The sequence below is a fragment of the Notamacropus eugenii genome, chromosome 7, assembly GCF_028372415.1.
Source record: "Notamacropus eugenii isolate mMacEug1 chromosome 7, mMacEug1.pri_v2, whole genome shotgun sequence".
Lineage (NCBI taxonomy): Eukaryota > Metazoa > Chordata > Mammalia > Diprotodontia > Macropodidae > Notamacropus > Notamacropus eugenii.
In genome coordinates this window covers 28,359,898-28,387,045 of record NC_092878.1, presented here as the reverse complement: position 1 = coordinate 28,387,045, position 27,148 = coordinate 28,359,898, and the positions used below count along the sequence as shown (strand labels likewise).

The 27,148-nt window shown below is 39.6% G+C and overlaps 1 protein-coding gene across 3 annotated transcripts in view; it reads left to right on the top strand.

Moving 5' to 3' along the window:
• The window catches only part of PLA2G4E (phospholipase A2 group IVE), a 122,422-nt gene that overhangs the window by 51,058 nt on the left and 44,216 nt on the right, over positions 1-27,148 (top strand). For 2 of the 3 annotated variants that reach the window (XM_072624674.1, XM_072624673.1), the window contains exons 2-3: positions 10,323-10,395; positions 19,913-20,049. In XM_072624674.1, the coding sequence (XP_072480775.1) occupies positions 10,323-10,395; positions 19,913-20,049 (210 nt within the window). Of the gene's footprint in view, positions 1-366; positions 463-10,322; positions 10,396-19,912; positions 20,050-27,148 lie in introns of those variants that run through there. The other variant, XM_072624675.1, reaches the window with a different exon arrangement.

The window sequence follows — 27,148 nt, the reverse complement described above, 5'->3', positions numbered from 1 at the left end:
TGAGTCCTTCATTTTTCTCTTGTGCTATCTCATCATCATACCTGCAAAGCACCACTTTCTTATATCCCCAGGAATCCCTGAGGCTCTAAGACTGCTCATACAGCCCAGATGTTGCTGGGAACTGGAGCCCCTGGCACATATCCCTGAATCATTGAGGTTGAAGATTCTGTTCCTAGAAATCCTGCTCTCCTTACCATAGTGGTCCTCTTCAGAGATCTCAGTGTGGGCCTTAGGTCCTTGACTCTCCCTGCACACGCTGGTCTGTTCACCTAAGCATCCAAACTTGACTTCTGGGAGGGAGCTGGGAGGGTGGAGCTATGAATCAGTGTATAAAGCAGCTCATTCTGCCAGGACAGAACTAGAGCAGCAGCGATGTTTCAGAACCAGCTACCTGTCTGGGTTCCCCATTTCCCATCAGGTGGGGGAGCAGATGCAGTCCCTCCAGGCACCTGTACCTCAGAGGTGAGGGAACCATGGGCAACATGGGACTGGGAGATGGTGTTGGGGAAGGGGAGGTCCTGTGTGTAACAGTTCCAGAAAGCAGCCAGGACTCAGGTTGAGAAGAGGTAGAAGCTAGGAGGGCAGGTGTTGGGAGAGAGGAGCAGCAGGGATTAAAAGCTTGAGATTTGGGGCACCTCAGATTTGGCTTTGTTCTTGGGTAATAGAATTTTTCTTAAAGGACTTGAGATCGGCATCTGGTATCAGTCTTGAAACTGGGATACTTGAGGGAAAAGGGATATAGCTACGAGAGATGCTAGTGCATGTGTAACTATGATTTAAAGGTGACACAAGATTATGTGACTAAGAATTAAAAGAATCAACTGTGAACCCAGAAGTAGGTCAGTTTTGTACCAGTCAAATACTTTGGGACCATGCTGAGACCAAGCTGGTATTCTGGGTGGAGAATATTTTTTTGGTAAATTTTTTTTAAATTTTAAGCTTGAATACAAAATGAGAAAAAAAAATTACCATGTACAGAGCAGACCATAAGAGAGGATTCAACATGAAATGATTGATTTCCATTTCAAAACAACCTATATAATAAATAGTACACATTGTTTTCAAACTTGTCCCACTTTGTTTCTTCGTTAGTTTTCTTTTGTCCTCTGTGGTGCCCTTTTTACTTTATTTTCCCTCCTTTCTTCCCCCAAGAAGGCTCCAATTAAGAATGGATATATATATATATATATATATATAGACACACACATACAAATGTATATATACAAATACTAGAAAAATTTTAATTTAAAATAATTGAAATGATCCTTTTTACACTTTAACAATGCTCTCACCTTATAAATATAGTTTAAGACCTGATACTGCTGAATCTACTTCCTTGTGGAGAATATTTCTTAAAGAGTCAGTGTGATTGCTAAGCATACATCACTGACCCAGAGAACAGTCAGGTATTTCTCCTAGGGAGTCACCTGAATTTTGGGTGTGCATATGTGTTTCTGTTGAGGATCAATTATTTATTTCCTCCCCCTCTCGCTGCTTCAAATTCTCCCCACCATGGAAATATGCCTTCATTGCTTTGTGGACAGCTGTGATAGATTGTAGGAAGACCTCATGGCCTAACGAAAAAAAAGCTTTAGACTTGAGAATGAGAACTTTCTATCCTAGTCCTTGTCTGATTGAAGCTATGCATCCCAAGTTCACTCTATGAATCTTCCTGGACCTGTTTCTCCATCTGTAAAACAGGCCATCTCTATGTCTCTGCAGCTTTGTGAAGTGGACTGTAAATTTCTTCAGGGTAGATACATCACGTTATATTTTCTTAACCTGTAAGACCTATGGTAGTTTTGAGCATTGTACATGCTTAGCAAATAATTTTTAATTCGATCCTTGAATAAAACTGAATAACATACTGAGAGTTCCTAAAAATATAAATGAAGACCTTTAGGTGATACTAATACTACAGTTTTGGTGTCAAGGGTTGAGAGTATGGGAAACCCTATGTTGAATGACTGCTCAGATCAATAACTAGAATAGGGAGACCAGTGCTTTGACCAAGGGTGTTGACAGGAGGGGGTGCCCAGTTCTGCTCCCACCCCTCCCCCAGCAACCGCTTCCCGTTCCTCCAGTGGTTCCAAGCATACAACAGACCTTGGCTACCACCATCATGGCCCTGTGGTAATGGTCAAGGTCCTCTTTTTCCCTACACCCTCCTCTAGAGCTGGATTGTCTGGACAGCCCTCTTTGAGTAACTGCCTTTGTGTTTTCTACCCCAGCTGGATTTTTCCCCAGGCGTAACTAGAGTTAGTTACGGCTCTGTGACACATGCTACCACTCCCTTCATGCCCCATGATGTTGACACATCCATGGGTTTGAAAAGATTAACATTACTGCCCAAGATTCTGGGCAAAGATGATATTCTTTTAGGAAACTGGATATTCCCTTCCCTGGGGTTCCCCCCTTTCTCAGAAAACCCCCCCAAATCCCAAATATTCCCTAAAGAGGCTCTGGGGTAGGGGATATTGATGAGAGAGCCACTGCCAAACTAAATCACTGGTCTCCAGAAGGCCCAATTCTGCAAAGAGGAGAGAATAGAAAGGCTAGAGAATGGGGAAAAGGTAGAAGTGGCTGTCTGAGAAATTACCCAGAGAGGTTAGCTAGCTCATTAGCCCTGTGTCAGTGTCTAGGGTTTGATTACTGATAAGATTAAGACTGACTCAGACCAGGGAGTCTTTCCCTCAGACTCTGCTAATGAGGTCTCTTGAAATAAGAAAAAAGAAGAATCATTGGGTAAGATCAAGATATGGAACTAGATGATTCCTCAGAAGTTAAATCTCCAATTATGTACCCACATTTTGAAGATGAGGAAATGGCAGCCTAGAGTGATAAAGTGACTTGTCCAAAGTCATACAGAGAAGGAAGTAGCGAGGCGTGGGTGTCAGAACTTGAATCCAGATCCTCTGACAGCAGAACCTTTCCTTCATTTCACCATTTGGCCTCTCCTACTCAACTTACCTACATGGCCTCTGAAGGATGCCAAGCCCCATGACATCTTGCTCCATCTGATAACATCCTTGCAGTGGGAAGCCCTCGTGTCCCAACCAGGAATCGCAAGGCTGTCTCAAGGGCTGACATGAATGTTGTAAGGATCTGGTGGTTACACCCAACATGTTTCTGAGTGTGAGGAAGAGGTGGTATCTTTGGCCTGGGTTGAGACATATCTTTTCAAGAAGCCCGAGGATGGAAGTTTCCTTCAGCCTCTCTAGAGAGCTATCTGCCTTCTCAAGGGGGAATCCTGGCATTGTGGAGGCAAGCAGACTTTGATAGTGATCAGTAGGGGACAAAGCAGATTCTGAGCCTCAAGGAGGGTTGCTTTAGTTTCACGGGCCCAGTCCCTCAGCTTTACTCCCTCGAATGCTATTATCAGTCATATCCGAGGTGACCCAATCTTGGTGCCAAGTTCATGCTGATCTATAATCAAAACTCCCATTTGTTCATTGACAGTGAGAGTCAAAGCTAAGAAACCATGTTTGTGGTGCCTGATAAGGCATATTTCTCTAGCAAGCTTCCTAAAGAAAAACCAAAATAGGGTATCTATTGCTCAAGCAAATAATCAACAGATATTTATTAATTTCCTACTCCATGTCAGGTGCTATGATAGATGCAGGGATACAGACCTAAGGAGGAAACAGTTTCTGTTCTCAGAGCTTATGTACTGTCTGAAGAGACAGCATGTACATAAATAAGGAAACAAACACTTATTACATACCTATTATGTCCAGGCACTGTGCTAAGTATTTTACAAATATTATCTCATTGGATCCTTACAATGTTAGTAAGGAGGAGTTATTATTATCCCCGTTTTACATTTGAGGAAACTGAGGCAGGCAGAATTCAAGTGACTTGCTTATTGTCTTTCCTTTTTTTTCCAAAGTGAGTAGTAAGTAGACAGATTCAGACAGAGCTCCTCTGGACACCAGCAACCAGGTCAAAGGCAAAGAGAAAGCACTTTCTTGGATTGAAACAATCCTAAGTGTTATACCCTGGAGGTAATAAATGCAAACTGAAAACAAACAAAATAAAAAGACTGGGAAGATGTAAACTAGAAAATGCTGTGAGGAAGGTGCTATTATCCTCATTTCACAGCTGAGGAAACTGAGGCACACAGAGATTAAGTGACTTGCCTATGGTCATACAGTTAGTCTCTGAGGTCAGATTTGAAGTCAGATCTTCCTGACTTTAGGCTAAGGATTCTATCCACTGTGTCACAGCTGCCTTTGGGATAAGGCAAGGTTCCTCAGTTTCCCCTTGGAAGTGGGGTTCAAAACTTCCAGGTGTTTTGATAACTGCTTATAAATTAACTTCAGTCTCTGTATTCATCTATGAATGATAGGATATGATCTGAGGCTTAGAGCAGATCACAAGCTAAGGAGTCAGGGACCCATAAAGAACACTGAATATGGAGTCAAAGAATCTTGGCTCAAAATTGAGGCCCGGAGAGGTAAGTGATTTATTCAAGGTCATACAATTTCAAAATATCAAAGCAGGGATTTGGCCCCAATTCATTTAACCACAAATTCAGTTCTCCCCCTCCCTCTCCCTCCCCTACCAAATCAATGAGACCGATTCTTTTTTCTCAGATAGGGAAAATGGAAAGGAAGAATCTGTAATAACTGTCTTTGAGTTTCTAATGGGTTCTTCTAGAAGATGGAGGCCATCTTGGCTAAGGACAGAACAAGAGAACATACTTGCTTCAGAAGCAAGAGGTATTTGAGTTAGACAACAGGAAAGGAGGCTTCTTTGAAAGGATGGGGTGGGGGGCTCCTTTCCTGGAGAGCTTTCAGAATAGACACACCTGTCTGGTCTGTTTGAAGTAAAATCCTCACTGGAAGGTAAGAGCAAGACGATGCAATGGCTAAGACACTGATCAGGGAGACCTGGGTTCAAATCCTGCTCACTATGTAATCCTGAGAAAGTCACCTTTCTCTGTGCCTCAGTTTCCTCATCTGAAAAGTGAATAGGTTGGATTCAGTGGCCTCTAAGGTTTCTTCCAGAATTAAATCTGTGATCCTAATATATCGTGACAAGTAGAGGCTTAAATGCTAACAAGCCACATTTCTAGAGGAGAGAAGAGTGGTTAGGAGATTCTCAGAGGACTTGACCCATTTCTCAGGCTGAGATCGGCCACTGTTTTGGCTTGAAATCTTGCCAAATGGACCATTAATTACAGTTTTTAAAAAGCAATAGGGAAAGCAAAAGATCTTCTGGGTATAAGTTTTTACCCAAATTTCCCTAAACTCTTCTTGCTATTCAGTCATTCTTCATGCATGTCTGACTCTTTGTGATCTCATCTGGAGTTTTATTTTTTTTAATTTAATTTAGTATTTTATTTTTCCTCCAATAACATGTAAAAAAATTTTCAACATTCATTTTAAAAATTGAGTCTTAAAATCTCTCCCTGCTTCCCAAATCCTCTCATTGAGAAGGCAAGCAATTTTATATAGGTTATACATGTGTAGTCATACTAAACATATTGATCATGTAAAAGAAAATATGGACCAAGATAAAAACCCAAGAAAAACAAAAAAATATGCTTCAGTCTGTATTCAGACTCCATCAGTTCTCTTCCTGGGGAGAGATAGCACTTTTCATAAGTCCTTCAGAGTTGTCTTGGATCTTTGTATTGCTGAGAATAGCCAAGTCATTCACAGCTGATCGTCATACAATATCACTGTTACTGTGTACTGTGTCAGTTCAGTTAAGTCTTCATTTGGAGTTTTCTTGGCAGAGATACTGAAGTGGTTTGCCATTTCCCTCTCCAGCTCATTTTTCAGATGAGGAAACTGACTCAAATAAGGTGAACTGATTTGTCCCCCAATCACAAAGGTAGTAAGTGTCAGGCCAGATTTGAACTCAGGAAGATGAGTCTTCATGACTTCAGGCTCAGCACTGTATTCAATGCATAGCTGCCCCTGAGCTCTCTGGATCACTGCTTATGTTTTCTTGTTTTTAAAAACTGGCCCTCACCTTTTAGCCTTAGCAGCCCTGACACTAAGCAATGCAAAATCAAGGAGATGGTACCTGTTGTCTGATTCTGGCTTCCTTAACCTGGCCAGACCACCTCAAGAGGAGGATCAAGTGAGAATTTGATTGCTTTTTTGCCAAAGGCTTCTGGAAAACTTTCCAAAGAGTAGAAACCACATCTTCCAGTGTACATGTTAAAGTGAAAGGAAGGACAGAGCGGATTTCTGAGCAAATAAATAGATATCATTTCAGAGTTCATTTTATAAAAAAGAGCAGCAAACTCATTGTTCACCTTGTGGTTTTAACTAGAGCATCTCTGATAAATTTTGCAGTGATTTCAACTAGTGTGTATGTGTGTGTGTGTGTGTGTGTGTGTGTGTGTGTGCGCGTGTGTGTGTGTGTGTATGAGACAGAGAGAGAGTGAGAATAATTTACTGTGTGTTTCAGATCCACCTTTTCCAGAATTTTTATGGAGTGAAAATTACCCCCTCCCTCCCAAGAAACTTAATATTGGGTAATCATAATGACCAACCTTTGCTTTGCCCTTGGAAATTGTAGAGAAAATATACCTCCCTCCTTTTCTTGCAGAGGTGGGGATTATGGATGTGGAGTATTGCATGTATTGTCAGACATAATTGACAAGTTTATTGGTTTTTGAGTTACTTTTTTTCTTTCTTTTTAAAAATCTTTGTCATAAGGGATGGCTTTGTTATAAAGGAAAAGGGTAAGGACAAAATGGAAAGGCCCTGGAAATGCAAAACTGGGTAGAGGAGTACACTGGCAGTGAGCCAGTCTGCTCTCCAACATGTGCTAGCTGAAAAGCATATGAGAGGAAGTAATTTGACCACATTCACTAAATTAACTGTCTTGAATTGATGCTAAATAAAAGCCCTGGGAGGAAAGGTGGTCTACTGATAAAATTTGGTATTTAGAAGTATCAGAGACTGTATGGAAAGGGTCTGATATGAATGTCCCACCCTAGATTCTCATTGGAGGTTGAATAATTTCTCTAGAGCCATCAACCCTAGAGGAGGCCCAACCTTAGAGAACAGGGACTGAATGATTTCATTGGTATGGAGAACTCCTAGGTGAGGGCACTCCTTCACCAATGCAAGATGACACCTCTTCAATTTAAAATCAAAGAGTGTTGGCCAAGATACTAAGAAGTTAAGCGATCATTCTGAGAAACTGTCTATAAATTTTTCCCCCAATTTTCTGCTTTCCTGATGATCTTGGCTACATTTGTTTTATTTGTACAAAACCTTTTCAATTTAATGTAATTGAAATTATCTATTTTACAACTAACTTTGCTCTTTCTCTCTTGTTTATTTATAAATTTTTCACCTATCCATAAGTCTGATAAGTAATATGTTCTATGTTCTTCTAATTTTCTTGTAATATCTCTCTTTATATCCATTTTGACCTTATCTTGGTAAATGGTTAGTCTATGCCAAGTTTCTGCCATACTACTTTCCAGTTTTCCCAACAATTTTTACCAAATAATGAATTTTTATCTCCAAATTTTAAGTCTTTATACTTGTCAAATACAAGGTTATTCTATGTATTTGCTCCTGTCATTTGTATGTCTCCTCTGTTCCGTTGATCTACCTTTCTGTTTCTAGTCAGTATCAGATAGTTTTGATGATTACTGCCTTATAATTTAGTTTAAGATATGGTATTACCCTCTGAAGCTAGTTCTGCACAAAGCCACGCAATCTCTAATCCAACTAAAAATCCAATAAGTGAACAAACTTTTGCTAAATGTGTAACGGAGTGCAAGGGAATTAGAGATTGTCATCAACAGTGCTCTCACTCAATGAGTGCTATAGGGTCTTGTCCCCTGTTTATTTCAGAAATTCTGGTACCCTGTCCTCCAACCAAAACCATCCCCCCTCAGGCCTCCCAACATCATAGGACAGTATTGTAGTATTTTTATGAAAATGGCTTTGACTTCATGGATCCCCCAAAAGGGGATTCCCTGCATTACACTTTGAGAAGTGCTCTTCGAGGCCAAGTCCAGTGGTCCTAGGACCTGCATAGGTAAAGAGAGTGGGCAGAAAAAGTAGAAGGTGATGAATCCACACTAGAATAGACTGCCAGAGCCCTAGTGAATGAGAGGTTGTTCCTTCATATAAAGATGGTACTAGAAGCCTGAGAAGGTATCTGAGGAGCTAAGAAGGGAGATCATGTGGTCAAAGACCACCAAAAAGAAAGATTATTTGAAGTCACTTTGGAACTAAGAAAAGGAGAGAAACTAGAAACTTGGGTGGAGCAGATTTTAGAGTGTCTGGGAAGCAGATGACAAAGGTCTGAGCCAGAGACCAAAAGGAGGAGGATGGGTGAATCCTATAGGGAACTAATGATAAAATATGAGAAGAGCAAAGGAGTGGAAGTCCTGGGTGTCTATATTCTGGGCAGGGGAAGTAATGGGAAGGGGTGGAATTTTGACCAAACATGTTTCAGACACAAAGGTTACATTTTGGTCATGGAGCTTAGGTCATTATCATCTAGGTTCATTGACCCCACCATAAGAATCCACACTCTCCTTCATGTGTGGTCTAGAACCCAGACAAGAAACATTGAGGGTAGAATGGAGGAGTGGTGAGGGGTGCCACCCATCCAGGATAGCCCACACCTGCTTGTAGGGCTCTTTCCTCCCACCTCCACCCCAAATTTGCTGTCTTAGTCACTCTTTTGTTGATTTTAATTTGAATTTTTTTCACTTTTAAAAAAAAAGAGAGAATATTTTGTTTATATGGGGCAACATGGTAGTGCAGTGGATAGAGCACTGGGTTTGAAGTCAGGAAGACCTGAGTTCAAATCTAACCTCAGACACTTACTAGCTGTGTGGCCTTGGGCAAGTCACTTAACCCTGTTTGCTTCAGTTTCCCCATCTGAAAAATAAGCTGGAGAAGGAAATGGCAAACTGCTCCAGTATCTTTGCCAAGAAAACCTCACATGGGGTCACAGAGTAAGACACAACTGAAATGACTCAAAAACAATTATTTAGACAGGAATTATACAAGAAAATATTTAGTTATTTTGGTCATTGTTTCACATCACTCCCCCTGAAAGATCTCCTGTTTTCCTCCGTCTCCCCATGTCCCACTGTTTGGAAGATGATACTTTAAAAAAAAAAAAGAACATCAATGAAACATCTTTTTAAGAAAATGAGTTGAAGAGAGCAGAAGGAAATTCAGAAGGGGACACAGAAAAGGAGGGGCAATTCTATTTCTACTAGTAATGGCTACTATTACTACCACAATTCTATTAGTCGTATTAAATTTAATATTCATTCTATTAGTCATATTAAATTTAATATTCATTTAAAAACCCTCAAACTGTACATAACAGAAGTCCACAGTTTCCTACACAACCCTCTTTTCAGCTCTTTTGGGGTTTTTTTTGGCATATTGAGAGGTGCTGACTAGACCATTAGTATGAACGTACCGTGGAATTAAGGTACTGGGCAGAGTCTTAAAAATAGGACATATAGGAACAAAGAGAAATTTATCAAGTCACAAGTACTCGAGATGAGAGAGAGGGAGAGAGAGAGAGGGAGAGAGAGAGAGAGAGAGAGAGGGAGGGAGGGAGGGGAGAGAGAGAGAGAGAGAGAGAGAGAGAGAGAGAGAGAGAGAGAGAGAGAGGGAGGGAGGGAGGAAAGGAGGGAGGGAGGGGAAGAGAGAGAGAGAGAGAGAGAGAGAGAGAGAGAGAGAGAGAGATTCATTGCTGATTCAGCAGAAAATGATTAAAAGTTTATTCAGAAGCGAAATGAGATCATCAAAAGTGAAGTCTGAGTCAATATTTTATGGGGAAAAGAATCAGGAATAATATTAATATAAAAAGAAGGAGGAGGAAGAGGAGGAGGAGGAGGAGGAAATAACCTTACAGTGAGCTGAACACTTTCTTTTCCTCAGGGTCTTGTGAAGTAGATAACCTGAGTTGGATTATTCATATTTTAATGATAAGGAAATTGAATCAATAGAATGTAAGCTTCTTGAGGCCAGGGACTTTGGGAGCTTGGGGGTACATTACACATCAGTAGGAGCTTGAGAAATGTTGGTTAACTTGAACTGAAGAGGTAATAATAATAGCAAATAATATTAGCAAAAGCAATCATCACCAACATGTATGTAGTGCTTTGTTTGCAAAGCACTTTGTGTTAGCTCACTTGACCATCACACAGCCCTCTACTATACCGTAAGTACTATAAGTAGCCCTACTTTAAGTAGGTGCTATTATCTTCCCCCCAGGATGGTTCATTATTAGGAGAAACATACTTGTCCCATGTCTGTGTCCCAAACATCTCACAATATCATCTTTGATCTCTCCTCCTTCTACAGGACCAGTTATTTCCCTGTCATCTGCTCTCAGTGAAGATCATTAGGATGAAAAATGTCCGTCAGGCTGATGTGTGTGAGTATCACCTCAATAGACTCCTGCATCTCTGAGACGTCCAGATGGTCAGACCTGGCCTAGACAAGTCCTGGCTAGAGAAAGAGTTAGGATGCCTCCAAAGTCTAGCTTTGTGCCTTGTCTAGATTTCAGTGACATTGAAGGTTCATGGTTTATTTTTCTCTTCCCCCTTCCCCCCCACCAGAGAAATCTGTGTGGTCCCAAGAACTCAGACCTTAAAAGGATTTCCTTCTGAGGAGTCAATCCTTGGGAGCTCTCCAGGGTCAGTTAGTCAACTAGCATTCATTTATTTTTGGAGGCAATTGGGGTAAAGTGACTTACCTAGGATCACACAGCTAGTAAGTGTCTAAGGTTGGATTTGGACTCAGGTCCTCTTAACTCCAGAGCTGGTGCTCTATCCACGGTGCTGCCTAGCTAGCTCTCAAACAGCAGTCATTAAGCGTACAATATACTAAGTTCTGTATTAAATGCTGGTAATACAAAGAAAGGCCAAAAAAAAAAAAAAAGCAGCCCCTGCTCTTAAGGAACTAACAGCCTAATGGAAGAGACAAGATGAAAACAATCATGTATAAATAAGATAGATAGATAGATAGATAGATAGATAGATAGATAGATAGATAGATAGATATACATACGTATGTATATATACATACATATACATACATATACATATATACACATATAGCTATGTACACACACGTATATATACATACACACAAAGTATGTATGTATATATAGACGTAGATCTATATGGCTATCTATAACTATGTAATTATATATACATACAACAAATTGAGAGCAATATCAAAGGGAAGGGACTAAAAGATGACTGGGAGGGGCTGCTTGCTGAAGGTATGACTCTAGCCAGGGCTTGAAGGAAGCCAGGAAAGCTAGGAGGCAGAAATGAAGAAATCGAGATTCCAGACGTGGGGGATGGCCAGTCAAAATGCTTGGGAAATGGAGTGTCTAGTCTAAGGAGTAGCAAGGACAATTCACTGGATCTGAGGGACTGAGGGGAGTAGGGGGAGAAAGGTGTAAGAAGACTGGAAAGGTGTGTGTTGGGGGAGGGGGAGAGGGCAGGTTATGAAGGGTTTTGAATACCAAAAGGAGGATTTTATATTTGATCATGAAGGTGATAGGATGTCATGGGAATTTATTGATTAGGGAGGTGATATGGTCAGACCTGTGATTTGGGAAGATGAAATTGACAGTTGAGTGGTGGACAGGTTGGAGTGAGGAGAGACTTGAGGCAGGGAGACTGACTGGGTTATGGCAATAGTCTAGGCATGAGGTGATGAGGGTTTGCACCAGAATGGCGACTGCATCAGAGGAGAAAAGGGGATGCTTGAGAGTGATGTCGGAAAGGTAGAAAAAACAGGACTTGACCACTGATTGGATATGGGAGCTAAGATGATTCAGGATGGGAACACACACTGTACCCTTAGTCCTGAGTAAGTATTCTGCCACTATGAATAAAACTTATCAGGGTAGAGTGCACTGAGATTTTGGTCTCTGTCCTAATGGAATCAATGAATAATCATTACATTCTCGGGACCTCATATTCATTCTCTTTGAAAAGAAGGAGCCCCCTGCCACTGACTGCCATGTTCCTAGATCATAATTCCCTGGGTTGTCTTTTTTTTGTGTGTGTGGGGAAAAGAGAAAAGATGACTTTAAGGATGATGCAGAGGAATGTGTGGTAGAGGAGGGGCAAGGCCATCTTTCCCCTTCACCACCTGCCTCAACTTATCCTTCTGCTTCATTAAGACATCTTCAAGAGAATAAAAAAGCTCTGACCGCATCCCATATGTTGTCCTCATCACCTCCTATTCCAAAGGGGAAATCCCTTGTGTCAATCTCCCTTAAGGCTAGTGCCTTCCCTTTGTTGCTTATCTCCATGTTATCTTATCTTGTTTGTGTATGTTCTTTGTATGTTTGTACATAATTCCTTCCATGTTTTCTCCATTTGATTGTGAGCTCCTTGGGAATAGGATCTGTCTTATGCCTTTTTTTTTTATCCCAGGGCTTAGAATGTGTGCTTGTCATGGTAGTAGATGCTTAAGAAATGCTAGGTGACTTATTTGACTGACTTAGGGACCAGAAATAATTAGAGAGGAGAGGAGCAGTTATAGAGCAATGGAAAACAAGAGACAATTCCCTTTGGATTTCACCCATCAAATTAAAAGTGCCCTAAGAATTACAGTAAGGGAAAAATCCATTTTTCAATTTTCGATATGGGCATTTACATCACAGAAATCAGAAAACACTACAGATTGGGGCATGATTTGTCATTTCTCTACCTAGATTTGAGAAAGTGGTAGAGAAGATATTACGACTGCAGATTAAACTTAAAAGTATGTCATGGGTATATTTTCCCCCCTAGACAGCCAGATGTTAAACATTAACCACCATGCCAATGGAGAGATATCATGGTAGTGAGTTTCACTAAAAGGGAAAAAGGGATTCAAGCTAGGGCTTGAAATGTGGGTAGAATTTGGATTAGTGAAGAGAGAAGGGCATTCTGGGAGAGGATGTGTAATAAGCAAACTAGATAGGCAGGAAAAAGCTTGTCGTGCATAAAGGACAATAAGAAATGAGATTACATGCTGGGGAGTTGTGAGATAAGGCTGAACACCGTTGAGAGTGTAAGGTGAGGATCAGATTATCGGAAAATCTCAAAGGCCAAGATGGAGAATTTAAATTTGATTTTACTACAGGTTCATGGATAGGAGAAGTGAGCTGATGAAAGGAGTGTTTGATGGCAGTTGCGCCACAGTGTTCAGAATGAATTGGAGGGAGAAATTAGAGGTAGGAAAAGCAGCTCAAAAGCTGGTACTGTAATCCAGACATGAGTTGACAAGGGAAGAAGAACAGATGATGAGGGAGGAAGGTGGTTTAAAAAACAAACAAACAAAAAACATTGTGTCTCTGAGCTCATCCTGAGGGTGAAGCTGCCTGAACCAGTGTCAATGAGAGCTGTTATGGGTAAATTATAGGCTTAATTGATCTGTTGGGGAGAGAGGCATGAAAGGAATAGCATTTCTGGCAGGCTTGACATTAGCGGTATTAATTGGACACAAGTTTATTGGCCTGCCCCATCCCCTAAACAGCATGTGGGGAGACAACAGCTAATATGAATAATGTTGAAGTTATCCATCTCTCTGTTGGAAAGCAGGAAGAAGACCATTGCTAGTTCATTCATTCAGTCAATAAACGTTTAAGTGTCTACTATGTGCTGGGCACTGGTCAAAGACTTAACCCCTCCCTCACTCTGATTTTGCAGGCTCATTACTCTCTGGGCGGCAGGATCATAGATTTATAATTGGGAATGACCTTAAAGATCATCTAGTATAATTCTCTAGTTTTACAGACAAGACAAAATGTGCCCAAAGAGGTAGATGGACTTATCCAAGGTCACGTAATAAGTAAATGGCAGGAGCAGGATTTGAAAGCCGGTTTCTTCAGATTCATCTCAGGTTGCATGGTTCTTTCTATTGCATCAATTTGCATCCTGGGTATTATGCACCTGGTGGTAGTCTGTGACCTGGATTTTCTTCCTTCATTCAAATGTACTTGTGACGTAGCCTGTTATTCACTGGGTACTCTGCCTTTCAGATTACATTTGGCATCTTTCTCCTTGGAGGTAGGACAGGGACAGTGAGACTCAGAAAGACCTGAAATGTGAGTACTTTAATCATCAAGGGCCTAGGATATCATTCATTGTGAGAATTCTAGGTATGAAAACGCTCTCCATGGAGGCAGATAGCATAGCCTTTACAGAGTTACCTGAGACACAAAACTCAGCGAAGTTAAGGGACTTGCTAGGGGGTAACACAGCTAGTTAGTGTCAGAGGCAGAATATGAATACAGATCTTTTAAATTCCAAGTACTATTCTCCATACCGAGGCTCCCTCTCTTGAGGTGCTAATATACAGCCAATATATATTCCAAACTAGTAGTATCAAACTCAAATAGAAACAGATTCCTGAAGGAGTGTATTGAGTTAGAAAACCACAAATTAACATCATCTATGTTGTATTGTATTTTTAAACTTTGTTAAACATTTTCAATCTGATTCAGATTATACTCAGGAGTTTGGGGGAGTACAAGTTTGTTCTAAACCAGCAGTTATCAAAGTTTAGGTGTGTAAATATTCCTTATACTCTTAAAAATTGAAGACCTCAAAAACTTTTGCTTACATGGGTTATATCTATTGATATTCGGCATATTAGTTAGAAAAACTGATGTTTTAAAATATTTATTAATCCATCAAAATAATGATAATAAACACATTGTATGTTAACATAAATAACATTTTAATAAAAAAACTATATTTTCTATAACAAAAATGTAGTGAGAAGAGTGACACTGGTTTACATATTTTTGCAAATTTCTTTAATGTTTGCCTTAATAAAAGACAGGTAGATTCTCATATCTGCTTCAACATTCAGTCTGTTGTGATTTGTGGCTTTGGTTGAAGTATATGAAGAATATCCAATCTCACACAGATATTGTGTAATTGGAAAAAAGAGAGAATCATTTTAATAGAAAAAAACATTTTAATATTATGAAGATGTTAAGGGGAACTAGCTGGCACAGTGCATAGAGTGCTGGACCTGGAGTCTGAAATACTCATCTTTCTGAGTTCAAATCTGGCCTCAGACACTTATTAAATGTGTGACCCTGAGTAAGTCACTTAACCCTGTTTGCCTCGGTTTCCTTATCTATAAAGTGAGCTGGAGAAGGAAATGGCAAATTGCTCCAGTATCTTTGCCAAGAAAACTCCAAAATGGAGTCATAAAGAGTTGAATATGACCTAAACGACTGAACAACAGCAGTCATGATGAAAATGGTTTTGACCTTAAGGATCCACTGAAAGGGTCTTAGGGACTCCCAGAAGTACACACACAAAACTTTGAGAACTGCTGCTCTAAACTAAGCTGAGGTCCAAGGACTCATGGAAAGATATCATGGAAGGTTTATGAACTCGAATGGAAAAAAAAATTATATCTTTACTTTTTCTAACCTCAAATCAAAACTTAACTTTTCCTTCAATTATTTAAAATAAGAAAGGCTCCATAAGCTTCACTAAATTACTGAAAGGGTCCGTGACACAAGACAAGTTAAGCATACCTGCTTTAAACCCTCTTAGGACCGTCTTTCCTCTCCTTCCAGATACACATAGTCACACATAAGGGTGAAAGTTCACTGTTTTGTGGCATCTCTACATTACTTTTCCTAAGATATCCTGAAGGTTCACGTTAACCTAAAGTCATCCAAATGAAAGTATTATAGGTTACATCTTGTAGTTTGCCCCATGCTATGGATGGCTCTGTGTGTGTGTGTGTGTGTGTGTGTGTGTGAGAGAGAGAGAGAGAGAGAGAGAGAGAAAGAGAAAGAGAGAGAGAGAGAGAGAGAGAGAGACCACATCTATATATTTTACTCACATATGCCAGATGGGCAGAGTTACTTTATGAGATCACAAGTCTTGAAATCTATTAGTGTCTTCTAGATACTAGGCTATTCCTTAAACTTTCTTGCTGTTCCACCCAAAGAAAAAGCTAATGAGTCTGACTATGAAAGCCTCCATCCCAAGGAAACACACAATTGAACCTCAAGTGTGTCAGCCAAAGAGGCTCCCTATGGAGGTCTTTTGTAAAACTTCAGTTGTTTTAGTCATGTCTAACTCTTAATGACCCCATTGGAGTGACCTTGGCAAAGACAATGGAGCGGTTAGCCATTTCTTTCTTCAATTCACTTTACAGATGAGGAAAGTAAGGCAAACAGGGAGAAGTGATTTGCCCCAGATCACACAATTAGCAAATGTCTGAGGCCAGAATTCAACTCAGGAAGATAAGTTTTCCGGACTCTAGGCCCAGCAGCCAGTGGACTGTACCACTAGCTGCCCTTATAAAACTACTGATCAGCAAACAGTTATTAAACAGAGTTAGTGATGGCAAAGACCATAAATGGTGAAACAGATCCTGCTGTCAGAGCTTATAATCTATTCAGAAGAGACAGCATGGATATATATATATACATACAAAATAGATATAAGATCAAAATAGTTACATAAGATTCAAGATTGTTATATGCAAAAATGGATACAAGATCACTTGGAAGCTCATTGGAAATAGTGAGTAGAACACTGGGCTTGCAGCCAGGAAGGTCTAAGTCTGGCCTCAGACACACACATCCTAGATGTGTGACCTGGGCAACTTCACTTGTCTGCTTCAGTGCCTTGAACTGCAAAATGAGGCTCATATTAGCACCTATATCCCAAGGATCAAATGAGATAATATTTGTAAAGCATTTAGCGTAGTGCCTGGTATATGTGTGTGTTTGTCCTTCATTGCCGAAGAAGACCATGCTATCAGAGAAATGATGACATGACTTGCACTTGACTTGGTTTTGAGTGAGGGAGGGCTGTGCAGGTCACCAGCCTCACTTCTCCTCCAGAGCATTCTGGGTCCAGTGACCAGACATTCTTCAAGATGACTGGAGATGACCCAGGATGAGGCAATTAGGATTAAGTGACTTGCCCAAGGTCACACAGCTAGTGAGGGTCAAGTGTCTGAGGTGAGATTTGAACTCAGGTCCTCCTGACTCCTGCACTGGTGCTCTGTCCACCGCACCACCTATATAATAGGTGCTTAATAAATGCTTTCTTTCTTCCTTCCTTCTAAGGAGGTGAGAAAATGCCAGTACCTGGGGCAGGAAGCAAGGGTGGGGGAGGGAAGGGTGGAGAACCAGGCTTCATGTAGAAGGTAGTGCCTAAGCTGAGCTATAAAGGACATAAGGGATTCTAAGATGTGGAGGTGAGGAAGGCATGCATTCTAGGCATGGATCAAGGCCAGTACAAAGGCATGGAGATGGGAGATGGAGCATTGTGAATGAAATACAGTGAGAAGGGCACTTTGACAAAACCACAGCATGTATGAAGGGGAGTAACATATAATAATGCCAGAAAGATAGATTGGGCCAAGGTTGTGATGAGCTTAAAAATGACAGAGGAGTTTATATCTTATCCTAGAAGATCTTGAGAACATCTCACATTCAAATGAAGTCACCGTGTTCAGGTTTGGGTCAGACCCAGCAGCTACCTAGAAACTTGTTTGACTTCTTCATGGGGAAAACCATGCTTGAGTCAAGTGTGAAAGGAGCTGCCTCTGCCTCTGACTGTAATCTGCAATTGCTGAATCACTTCCTATCACCCACTTCCAGGAAAGAAAGCTCACCTTGATGACCCAGCCCTCAGATAGTCACCCTATGAGAAAAAAGACTTGCAAACTGAGTATGACTTAGAATACCATCCCCTTTCAAGCTGAAGTCATTCCTGTTTGGCATTCCATTAGCATCTTCCATCATCATCGTCATCGATGTCTAACTCACAGAATTTCAGATCATAAATTTAGGATTGGGAGGGACCTCAGAGATCATCTAGTCCAATTCATCCAATTTTAAAGATGAAGGAATCTAAGCCAAAGAAAAGTGATATCTTGTCCAAAGTCTCCAAAGGGTCAAGTAGAAGAGCCAGGATTTGAATTGTAGTCTTCTGACTCCAAACATGTTACTTTTTCTACTGAACCACAAAATGTCAGAGGTGGAAGAGACCATGGAAGTCATCCAATTCAACCTGTACCTAAACAAGAGTTCATTACACACTTATAGTGTATATACTTAAGTAATATATATACTATATATTATACTACAATATAAATATTGGTATTATAATACACTTCTAATATATTATAGTATTTTGTATTCCCAGAACTCAGCACAGTGTACAGCAGATGTTTTTGTTCAGTTGCTTTAGTCATGTCCAGCTCTTCATGACCTCCCTTGGGGTTTCCTTGGCAAAGATAGCGGAGTTTGCCATTTCTTTCTCCAGCTCATTTTACAGATAAGGAAACCAAGGAAAACAAGGTTGAGTGACTTGCCTAAGGTCACACATTTAATAAGTGTCTGAGGCTGGATTTATACTCAGTTCTTCCTGTCTACAAGCCCAGGGTATCTACTGTGCCACCTAGTTGCCCACCTAGCATATAGTAGAGGCTTGATAAATGCGTATTGACTGACTCATGACCCTTATCATTGACTTAACTGTCCCTCCTCTTGTGATCAAGGCATTTATAACAGGCTCTTCTCCAGGCAAAGTTCATGGCTCTCCACTGAGGTTGATCCTGGACTCTTGGACATCTGTTTCTTCTTCTTATACCCAAAGAAATTCTAAACCTTTCTTCAAACCTGTGTTGCCATTAATGTCAATGAGGCTGCAATTCCTGATTCTTATCAATTCCTACTGAGAGTCTTTGCTTGAGCCTACTATTATAGGGGTGGGGTGGGAGTGATGCTGATGATTGGAGGTAGGATTTGATTGATGTGGGATTATCTCAAAGATGAAGCTCTATCTGCTAATGCACATCAGCCACTGTTCTGAAACATATAGTTTTAGAGTCTTCAGGATACTGTTTGGTCAAGTAATTTGCCCAAGGTTACATAACCAGGTGGGACCTGACAGGTCTTCCTGAATCTGAGATCAGCTCTCTACCCATTAGATGTCATTGCCCCTCTTACCTCTCATATAGGTGATACTCTCCCCATCCCTTCTACCCCATGGCCCCCAAAAATAAAACACTTTTTGTGCTGATCCAAGTATTGTTGAGTACTGGGTATTAGTGTTTGTATACACATGATCTAAGGGAAAGGATTTTTAATCCTCTAACTCTCAGCTGCCACATGTATAATAGTTATCAATACCTACTTTCCAGGGTTTTTGTGAGGACTAAATGTGATAAAGTGCTTCACAAACCTTGAGGACCTATACAAATGCTAGCTATTATTATACTTCTCTGTCTAGATCACTATTTTCTCATCCACATTCTACCTTGCTTCTATTTCCAGTCCAGGCTAGGATCTTCTTTCCAAATTCCTCTACTCATTAAAGGAAATAAAGTCTTATTGGTCTCAATGTAGAGATCTTATCCTCAAAATCAGGCCAAATTGCACGTTGCTGTTCTAGAATAAGCAAAGATTTATTCCAAATTTTGGAAACTTACTTTGCCAAAGAATCAAGGGTATTGTACCACAGAGTCAATTGGAAACACTAGATGAGTCTTCAGGTCTTAGAGGTAATGTTGGGGCAATAAAGTTGGTGCTCATGTTCAAGAAATTCTCTTGCCACTTCAAAAGAAAGTCAGGCAAAAAGTATTCATTTATGCAAAATGCAAGGAATACAAAGAAAGACAAAAACAGCCACTACCTTCCAAAAGCTTCCATTCCAATGGGAGAGACATGTGAAGTGTCAATAAGTCCTAGAAGTTTGTCAAGCAGACCTGGGGCTGAACTGCACATTCAATCTTACCTGTTGGAGTTGGGGTGGGGTGAGAGAGGTAGAGATCGAAGGCTAAGGGACCCCTTTGTCTTGAACCAACCTAATTTGGATTCCATATTTTTTTCCTCTCTGGACCCTGATCTCTCTATCTCTTTCTCCTCCCTCCATGTCTTCCTTGGGCAGTGAGTCTGACAGACTGTTTCGTAAGTCTCTGGCTCCCAACCGCCTCCCACGAAAAGCCAAGAACAAGGACTATTTCCAATTGCCGCAACCCAGAGTGGAATGAAACCTTCAACTTCCGGATCCAGTGCCAGGTTAAGGTAAGGTAGGGTCCAGAAGATTGCAACTGTCTAACCAGTCTTTCTGCTACCTTTTAGTGTCCCTGTTCACTCCTTTGTCCTTGTACTTCTGACTAAGTGTTTCTTGGCCATTTCTAAATGTGCTTCTGGAAGTTTCGACAGAGAAGCCATTTGGTATAGTAGAAAGGGCGTGAGTCTGTTGTTATTTCTCCTTCATTCTTGAAGAGGATTGTGACATCAAGGAGGTGATGCCATGACATGCAGGTGGGAAGGGGATGAGATTGTAGTCAGAGTTGGTTTTCAGTCATCTTCAACTCTTCATGATCCTATTTGGGGTTTTCCTGGCAAACATATTGGAGTGGTTGGCCATTTCCTTCTCCAACTCATTTTAAAGATAAGGAAACTGAGGCAAACAGTGTTAAGTGCCTAAGGTCACACAGCTAGGAAGTATCTGAGATCAGATTTGAACTCAGGTCTTCCTGACTTCAGGCCCTGTGCCACTTAGTTCCCTAGTCAGAGGATTTGGGTTTAAATCTCAGCTCTCTTACTTACCTATGTGATTTTGTGCAAATAAATCACTTATCCTCTCTGGGTCTCAATTTCCTTATCTATAAGATGAAGGGGTTAGATGATTTCTGAGGTTCCTCCTAACTGTTTAAATTTTGTGAGGTAGTCTTGGGTAATGAATGGAATGTTGAACTCAGGAAGACCTCAGTTCAGATCCTGCCTTAGACAGTTACTAGCTATGTGACCCTGGGCAAGTTACTTAAGCTCTCTAGTCCTCAGTTTCTTCATCTGTAAAATAAGGAAGTGACTTCCAGTTTCCCTTCCAACTCTAAACCTACAATCCTTTGACATGACAGTGACAGATGATAGGCTGGTGGACAAGGATGGCTAGATGTTTCCCTGAGGTAAAAATCAGATGAAATGAGGGATGTTACCATATTTTTGTACTGTGAATCTAAAGCTGTTTAATTTCTAACACAAAGACTAAGGTCTAGATCAGGATTCCTTAACCTAAGATCCATGTACTCTCAAGGAGTTCAAGGATACATTACAGAGGGGTCCATGAACCTGAATGGGTAAAAAAAATGTCATCTCCATTTTCACTAACCTTTGGTTTCCTTTGTAATACTAGGTATTTTATTTTATTAAATTTTATTTTTTAAGAAGAACCATTATGGTGAGAAAGTATTCATAGACTTCACTGGACTATCAAATGGGTTATGACACAACAATGATTAAGAACCTTTCCTAAAGATTGATGTGACCAAAGGTTATCTTGTATCTCAAGGACTATGGGAAGATCAGGTTTCCTCTAGAAACCACCAAAGCATTCAAGGAGGGTCAAATAGTTACATTCAGCTCAGGACCCCCAGATCTATATCAAATTCATTGGAGGGAGAGCCAAGATGGAGGAATAAGAAGAGGCTATACAGTCCGGGTCCCCTCTGTCCTTCTTATCCCCCTCACTATTACTCCAACAAAGGTCTAGAAAAGTACCAGGCCAAGTTCTGACTGGGGCATCAAGGAAAAAGCTACAGTCACTTTTCAGCCTAGGTTGGCATAGGGAGATTCTAGAGGTCTTCAGACAATGGGACCAACTCTACCCAGGAAAGTGACAATGTGGAGGCTTACAGTGCAGGATTAAATGGAGCCTGGAACTATCCACTAGGTCAAGAAGAATTAATGAATTCATCATGAAGGGGCTTTGACCCAGTGCTGGGAACAGAAACAAGTGCCAACTGGCAGTTCTGTTGAGTAACAATTAATAGGAGATTAAATAACTTAATTCCAAAGAATGGGTGGATTGAAGCGGAAATCATAGAAACAATAAATTAAACAATTCATTAAAGATGATGATGACAACAAGACAACATGGCATTCAATCAAAGAAGTCCTCTACTGGATAGAGTCATCAACAAGAAAAAAGAGATCAATGATTTGAGCACACAACTAAAAATACTAGAAAACCAACAATTTTTTTAAAAAACCTAATTAAAAGTAAAAATATAAATTTTAAAAATCACATAGGGAATTAGAAAAAAATGGAAGTAAAAAAAACCCTACTGTATTAATAAGTAAAAGTAGGAACTGTTTTTAAAAAAAAGATAAACCATTACTTAATTTGATTTTCAAAAAGAAAGAGGAAAAACAAATCACCAGAATGAAAACTGAAAAAGGTGAATTCACAACAAATGAAGAAGAAAATTACTAGAAATGATTTTGCCCAATTACATGCCAGCAAAACTGACAACTTAAATGAAATGAACACAAAAACTTAAATGCTCAGATTGATAATAACAATAAATATCAAGGTAATAAATAAACATTTTAAGGTATCAGTTATAATTTCTAATATAGTAAATATTAATAGATATGATCCATTTAAGCAATATCACAAAAAGAAATTGAACAAGTCATAAATGAGCATCCAGGATTAAGTGGATTTGCATGTGAATTTTATTAAGCATTTAAAAAAATAGTTTCAATATTACATAAATTTGAAAAATGGCAAAAGGAGAGGACCTACTAAATTTCTTCTATGGGACAAATATGGCTTTAATAACAAAACCAGGAAGCGTCAAAGCGGAGAAAGAAAACTATGGACTAATGTTCTCAAAGTGTGATCCAAGGACACTTGCAAGTCCCTGAGAATCTTTTATGGGGTCTGTGACATCAAAACTATTTGTTAAAATACACCTCCCTTTTCCAACTCCATATTTGTGTGAGATCATATTTTCTTCATGTAATTCAACCAAAATAACATGTTGTGATGGATTACATGCAGTAACAGATATTAGAATCTAGTTGTCTTCTATTAAGCCAGACATTAAAAAGAGTGGTAAAAATATGTCAATCAGTGTCACTCTTCTCACTAATTTTTTTTGCTTTGGAAAATGTAGTTATTTTTATTTAATATATTATTTTTGTTAACATGTAACAAGTTTATTATTGCTATTTTAAGTAGTCTAATAAACATTTTTAAAGTATCCGTTTTAATTTCTAATATAGTAAATATTGTTAGATATGACCCACATAAACAAAATTCTTTGGGGTTCTCAATAATTTTAAGAGTGTAAAGGGGACCTGAGAATAAAAAATCTGATAATCATTGCTATAGGTCAATATTTTAATAAACATTGATGCAGGAATTTAAAACTAGCAAAACGACAACAGCAACATGTCACAAAAAAATACACTATGATCAGGCTAGATTTATACTAGGAATGTAGAGTTGATTCTAAATTAGCAAAATTACCAAGATAACAGATTATATTAATAACTAGAACAATAAGATCATATGAGTATATCAATAGAAAGGAAAAGAAAAAATTTTGACAAAATATAACTATTCTTATTTTTAAAACACTAGAAAATGTAGGAATAGGGGCAGCTAGGTGGTACTGTGGAAAGAGCACTGGCTCCTGGAGTCAGGAAGATGCAAGTTCAATTTCAGCCTCAGAAACTTATTAGCTGTGTGACTCTGGGAAGTCACTTAACCCCAATTGACCCCAAAGAAGAAAAAGTAAAAAGAAAACATAGGAATAAATGAGCCTTTCCTTGATATGAAAAGTAATATTTATCTAAAAGCAAGAACCAGCATTATATGTAGTAGGAAAAAACTAGAGACCTTTCCAATAAGATCAAGGATAAAGCAAGGATGTTCATTATCATTATTACTATTTGATATCATGCCAGAAATATTAGCTGTAGCAATAAGACAAGGATTAAATTGAGAGAATAAACAAGGCAAAGCATAAACAAAATTGTTGCTTTTTGCAGATGATATGGTTTACTAAGAGAATTCTAGAGGGTCAAGTAAAAATGAATTTGAAACAATAATTCCAGTTAAGTTGCAGATATAAAATAAATCCATGTAAATCATCAGCATTTCTGTATGTTTTTCATGGCAACAAAATCCAGCCAGAAGATATAGAAGGAAAAATTCCATTTAAAAATAACTACAAACTGCCACCTGGCAAGGTACAGGAACTATGTGAATATAGCTAAAAACACTCTTTACACAAATAAAGACAGACAAATAATTGAGAAAATATTAGTTGCTTATGGGTAGATTGAGTCAATAGAATAAAAATGGCAAATTAACTGACATATTCAATGTCATCCCAATCAAGTTACCCAAGGATTATTTCAGAGAGCTAGAAAAATAATAATAAAATTTATCTGGAGGACCAAAAGGTCAAGAATCTCTAGGAAAATATTTTTTTAAGCCGATACCTAATACCAACTATAAGACAAAACAATAATCATCGAAATTATTTGGTCATGATTAGGAAATAAAGAGCTGGTTGAGTGGAACAGACAGATCTCATTTGACCATTGTTTGGATTCTGTTGACTCAGAGTGAGTGTAAATAGCAGTTTTTTCTGTTTTGGTCCGAAACTCTGAAGGTCTTCCCCTCCCAAATTAATTTTTTCTTTTGTTTTTGACCAGGTAAAAGAGGCCAGGTCAAACAACCTGGCAGAAACTAGCCATAGACCAATATCTTGTTAAGTTGTTCAATCACAATCTTCATGACCCTGGGAACCATATCATACCAATACCATCCATGGGGTTTTATGGCAAAGATACTGGCATGGTTTGCCATTTCCTGCTCCAGTGAACTGAGGCAAACAGAGGGTAAATGACTTGTCCTCGGTCACGCTGCTAGTCAGTGTCTGCGCCTGGATTTGAACTCAGGTCTTTTTCACTTCAGGGACTTTGCTCTATCTGCTGTGCCACCTTGCTGCCTCAGTATCTCATATAATACATCAAAACAAGTTCCACATAACTTAGATAAGAGTCACATCACAAACTATGCCTCTGCTATCTGTCTTTCTGCCTCTCTCTATACCTCTGTCTCTATATCTCTGTTGTCTTTCTATTTCTCTATCTCTGTCTGTCTCTGTCTCTTTCTGTCTCTCTATATTTCTGTCTTTGTCTGTCTTTCTGTCTCTCCTATCTCTCAGCACCAAAACCTCAGTTTCCCCTACTCTGGGCCTCCTAGTGAAAGATCTTAGGGCCATGAAACCTGTTACATTCCTTCCCTGGGTGGGCATCTTGACTGACTGCTCTTTTCATCCTGATCCTCCCACATCCCACTCTCTGCCAGAGGAAGTGGTCCAGTTTAGGGTGATATCATAAGCAAATATCTTGGGAGCTCACAGGATTGTGTTCCCAGCCCCACCTCCTCCCAACATTCTGACAATGCCTGACATCCAAGGTGGAGGCAGGCTCTGAGTGGGAGTCTTGGTGCAGAGGAATAACCAGGCCCCAAGAGACTGATAAGAAAGGGGAGGAGACATTTCCACTTTTTGTGCTAGCTCTCTCCTATCTCAGGAGGGACTCTGTGTCAATCATCCCACACCCACACCCATTCTTACTCACAAATCCTTGTGTCTTCTCCTAGCAGTAATGTAATACAGTAGAAGCTCTTAGCTGTGCCACTTACTATAGTGACCTTATATAAGTCACTAAGCTGCTTTATGCCTCAGTTTCCTCATCTGTAAAATCATAGGATTACAGATTGAGAGCTGGAAGGGACCTTAGAAGTCATCTGGTCCAACCTCCCACTTCATTTTACAGATGAGGAAACTGAGGCCCAGAGAGGTTAAGTCATTTGCCCAAAGTCACACAGGGAATAGCTGAGCCAGGAAATCAATCCAGGTTTTGTGATTCAAAAATCTTAGATGTTGAACTAGAAGGAACCTGAGGAAACTATATAGTTCAACCCCCCAATTTTATGGATGATGTTTTTCAAGAATTCTCAGATCTGAGGTTGAACAGAGATTCAGATCCAAGTTTTCTGATTCCAGATTCTCTGCTCTTTCCATTATACTACACCTTTTCTACTTCCCCTCATAAGACAGTTAGATTTGATAGTTTCTAACAACCCTGTCAACTCTCTATCTGATGCAGTTTGGTGTTGCTGGGAACCCTGAAATGTCAGGGTACAGGGAGAGTCTGCCTGGAAAGAATTCAAGCACTCAAGCCTTCTTCCAGTCAGAGCTGCAAGGTTTATTGTAACTCCAATAGAACAGGCTGGATTCTTTTTTCATCATTATTATTATGATTTGTCATTTATTATTCTAGAATATAAATGGTTCATTACTATCATATTCCTCACTACAGATAACACTAAACTTTATTATCATATAAGATATGCTATATATTATGTAAGGCAACTCGGTGGTGCAGGGGATAGAGAACTTTGCTTAAAATATGGGGGACTCCTCTTTATGAATTAAAATCTGGCATTAGACACCAACTGTGTGACCCTGGGCAAGCCACTTAATCCTGTTTGTTTCAGTTCTTCATCTGTAAAATGAGCTGGAGAAGGAAATGTCAAACCACTCCAGTATCTTTGCCAAGAAAACCCCAAATGGGTCACAAAGAGTCAGGCATGACTGAAACAACTGAACAATGACACCATAGATCTAGGCAAGTGCCCATATGTTAAAGGCCATCTTAATACGCAGACACCCTTACAAAACAAGTTCAGATATCATACTGGAATTACACTGTTAATGATTTTCTTTTTTGTCAAACCATGTAAAGGTTACCTAAGCATCCCACAACATACATATTCATGGGCTAGATATTCAATGTGGCTTAAGGCCCAAAATTATTGATTTGCATAAGAAAAATAGCAAATATGAATTTCTTTGTTTATTATTATTTTATTTGTTTTCAGTGTTCTACAGTCACTTCCATATAACTTAGATTTTTCCCCCTCCCTCCCCCTCCCTCCCTCCCTCCCCACTCCTTCTCCAAGACAGAATACAATTTTATATAGGTTCTACACATACATTCCTATTAAATACATTTTCACTATAGTCATACTGTGTAGAAGAATTAAAATGAATGGGAGAAATCCTAAAACAAACCAAAGTGTGATACAAAAGAAAATGAGCTGCTACATTTTGTGATCAAATTCCATAGTTCTTTCTCTGGATATGGAAGGCATTTTGCCTTAAAATATCATCGGGAATTTTTTAAATCCTTGCATTGCAATGAAATTCTAAGTCTACCAGAAAAAATTCTTTCACACTGTGATTGTTGCTATGTACAAAGTTCTCCTGGTTCTGCTCCTTTCACTCAGCATCAGTTCATATAA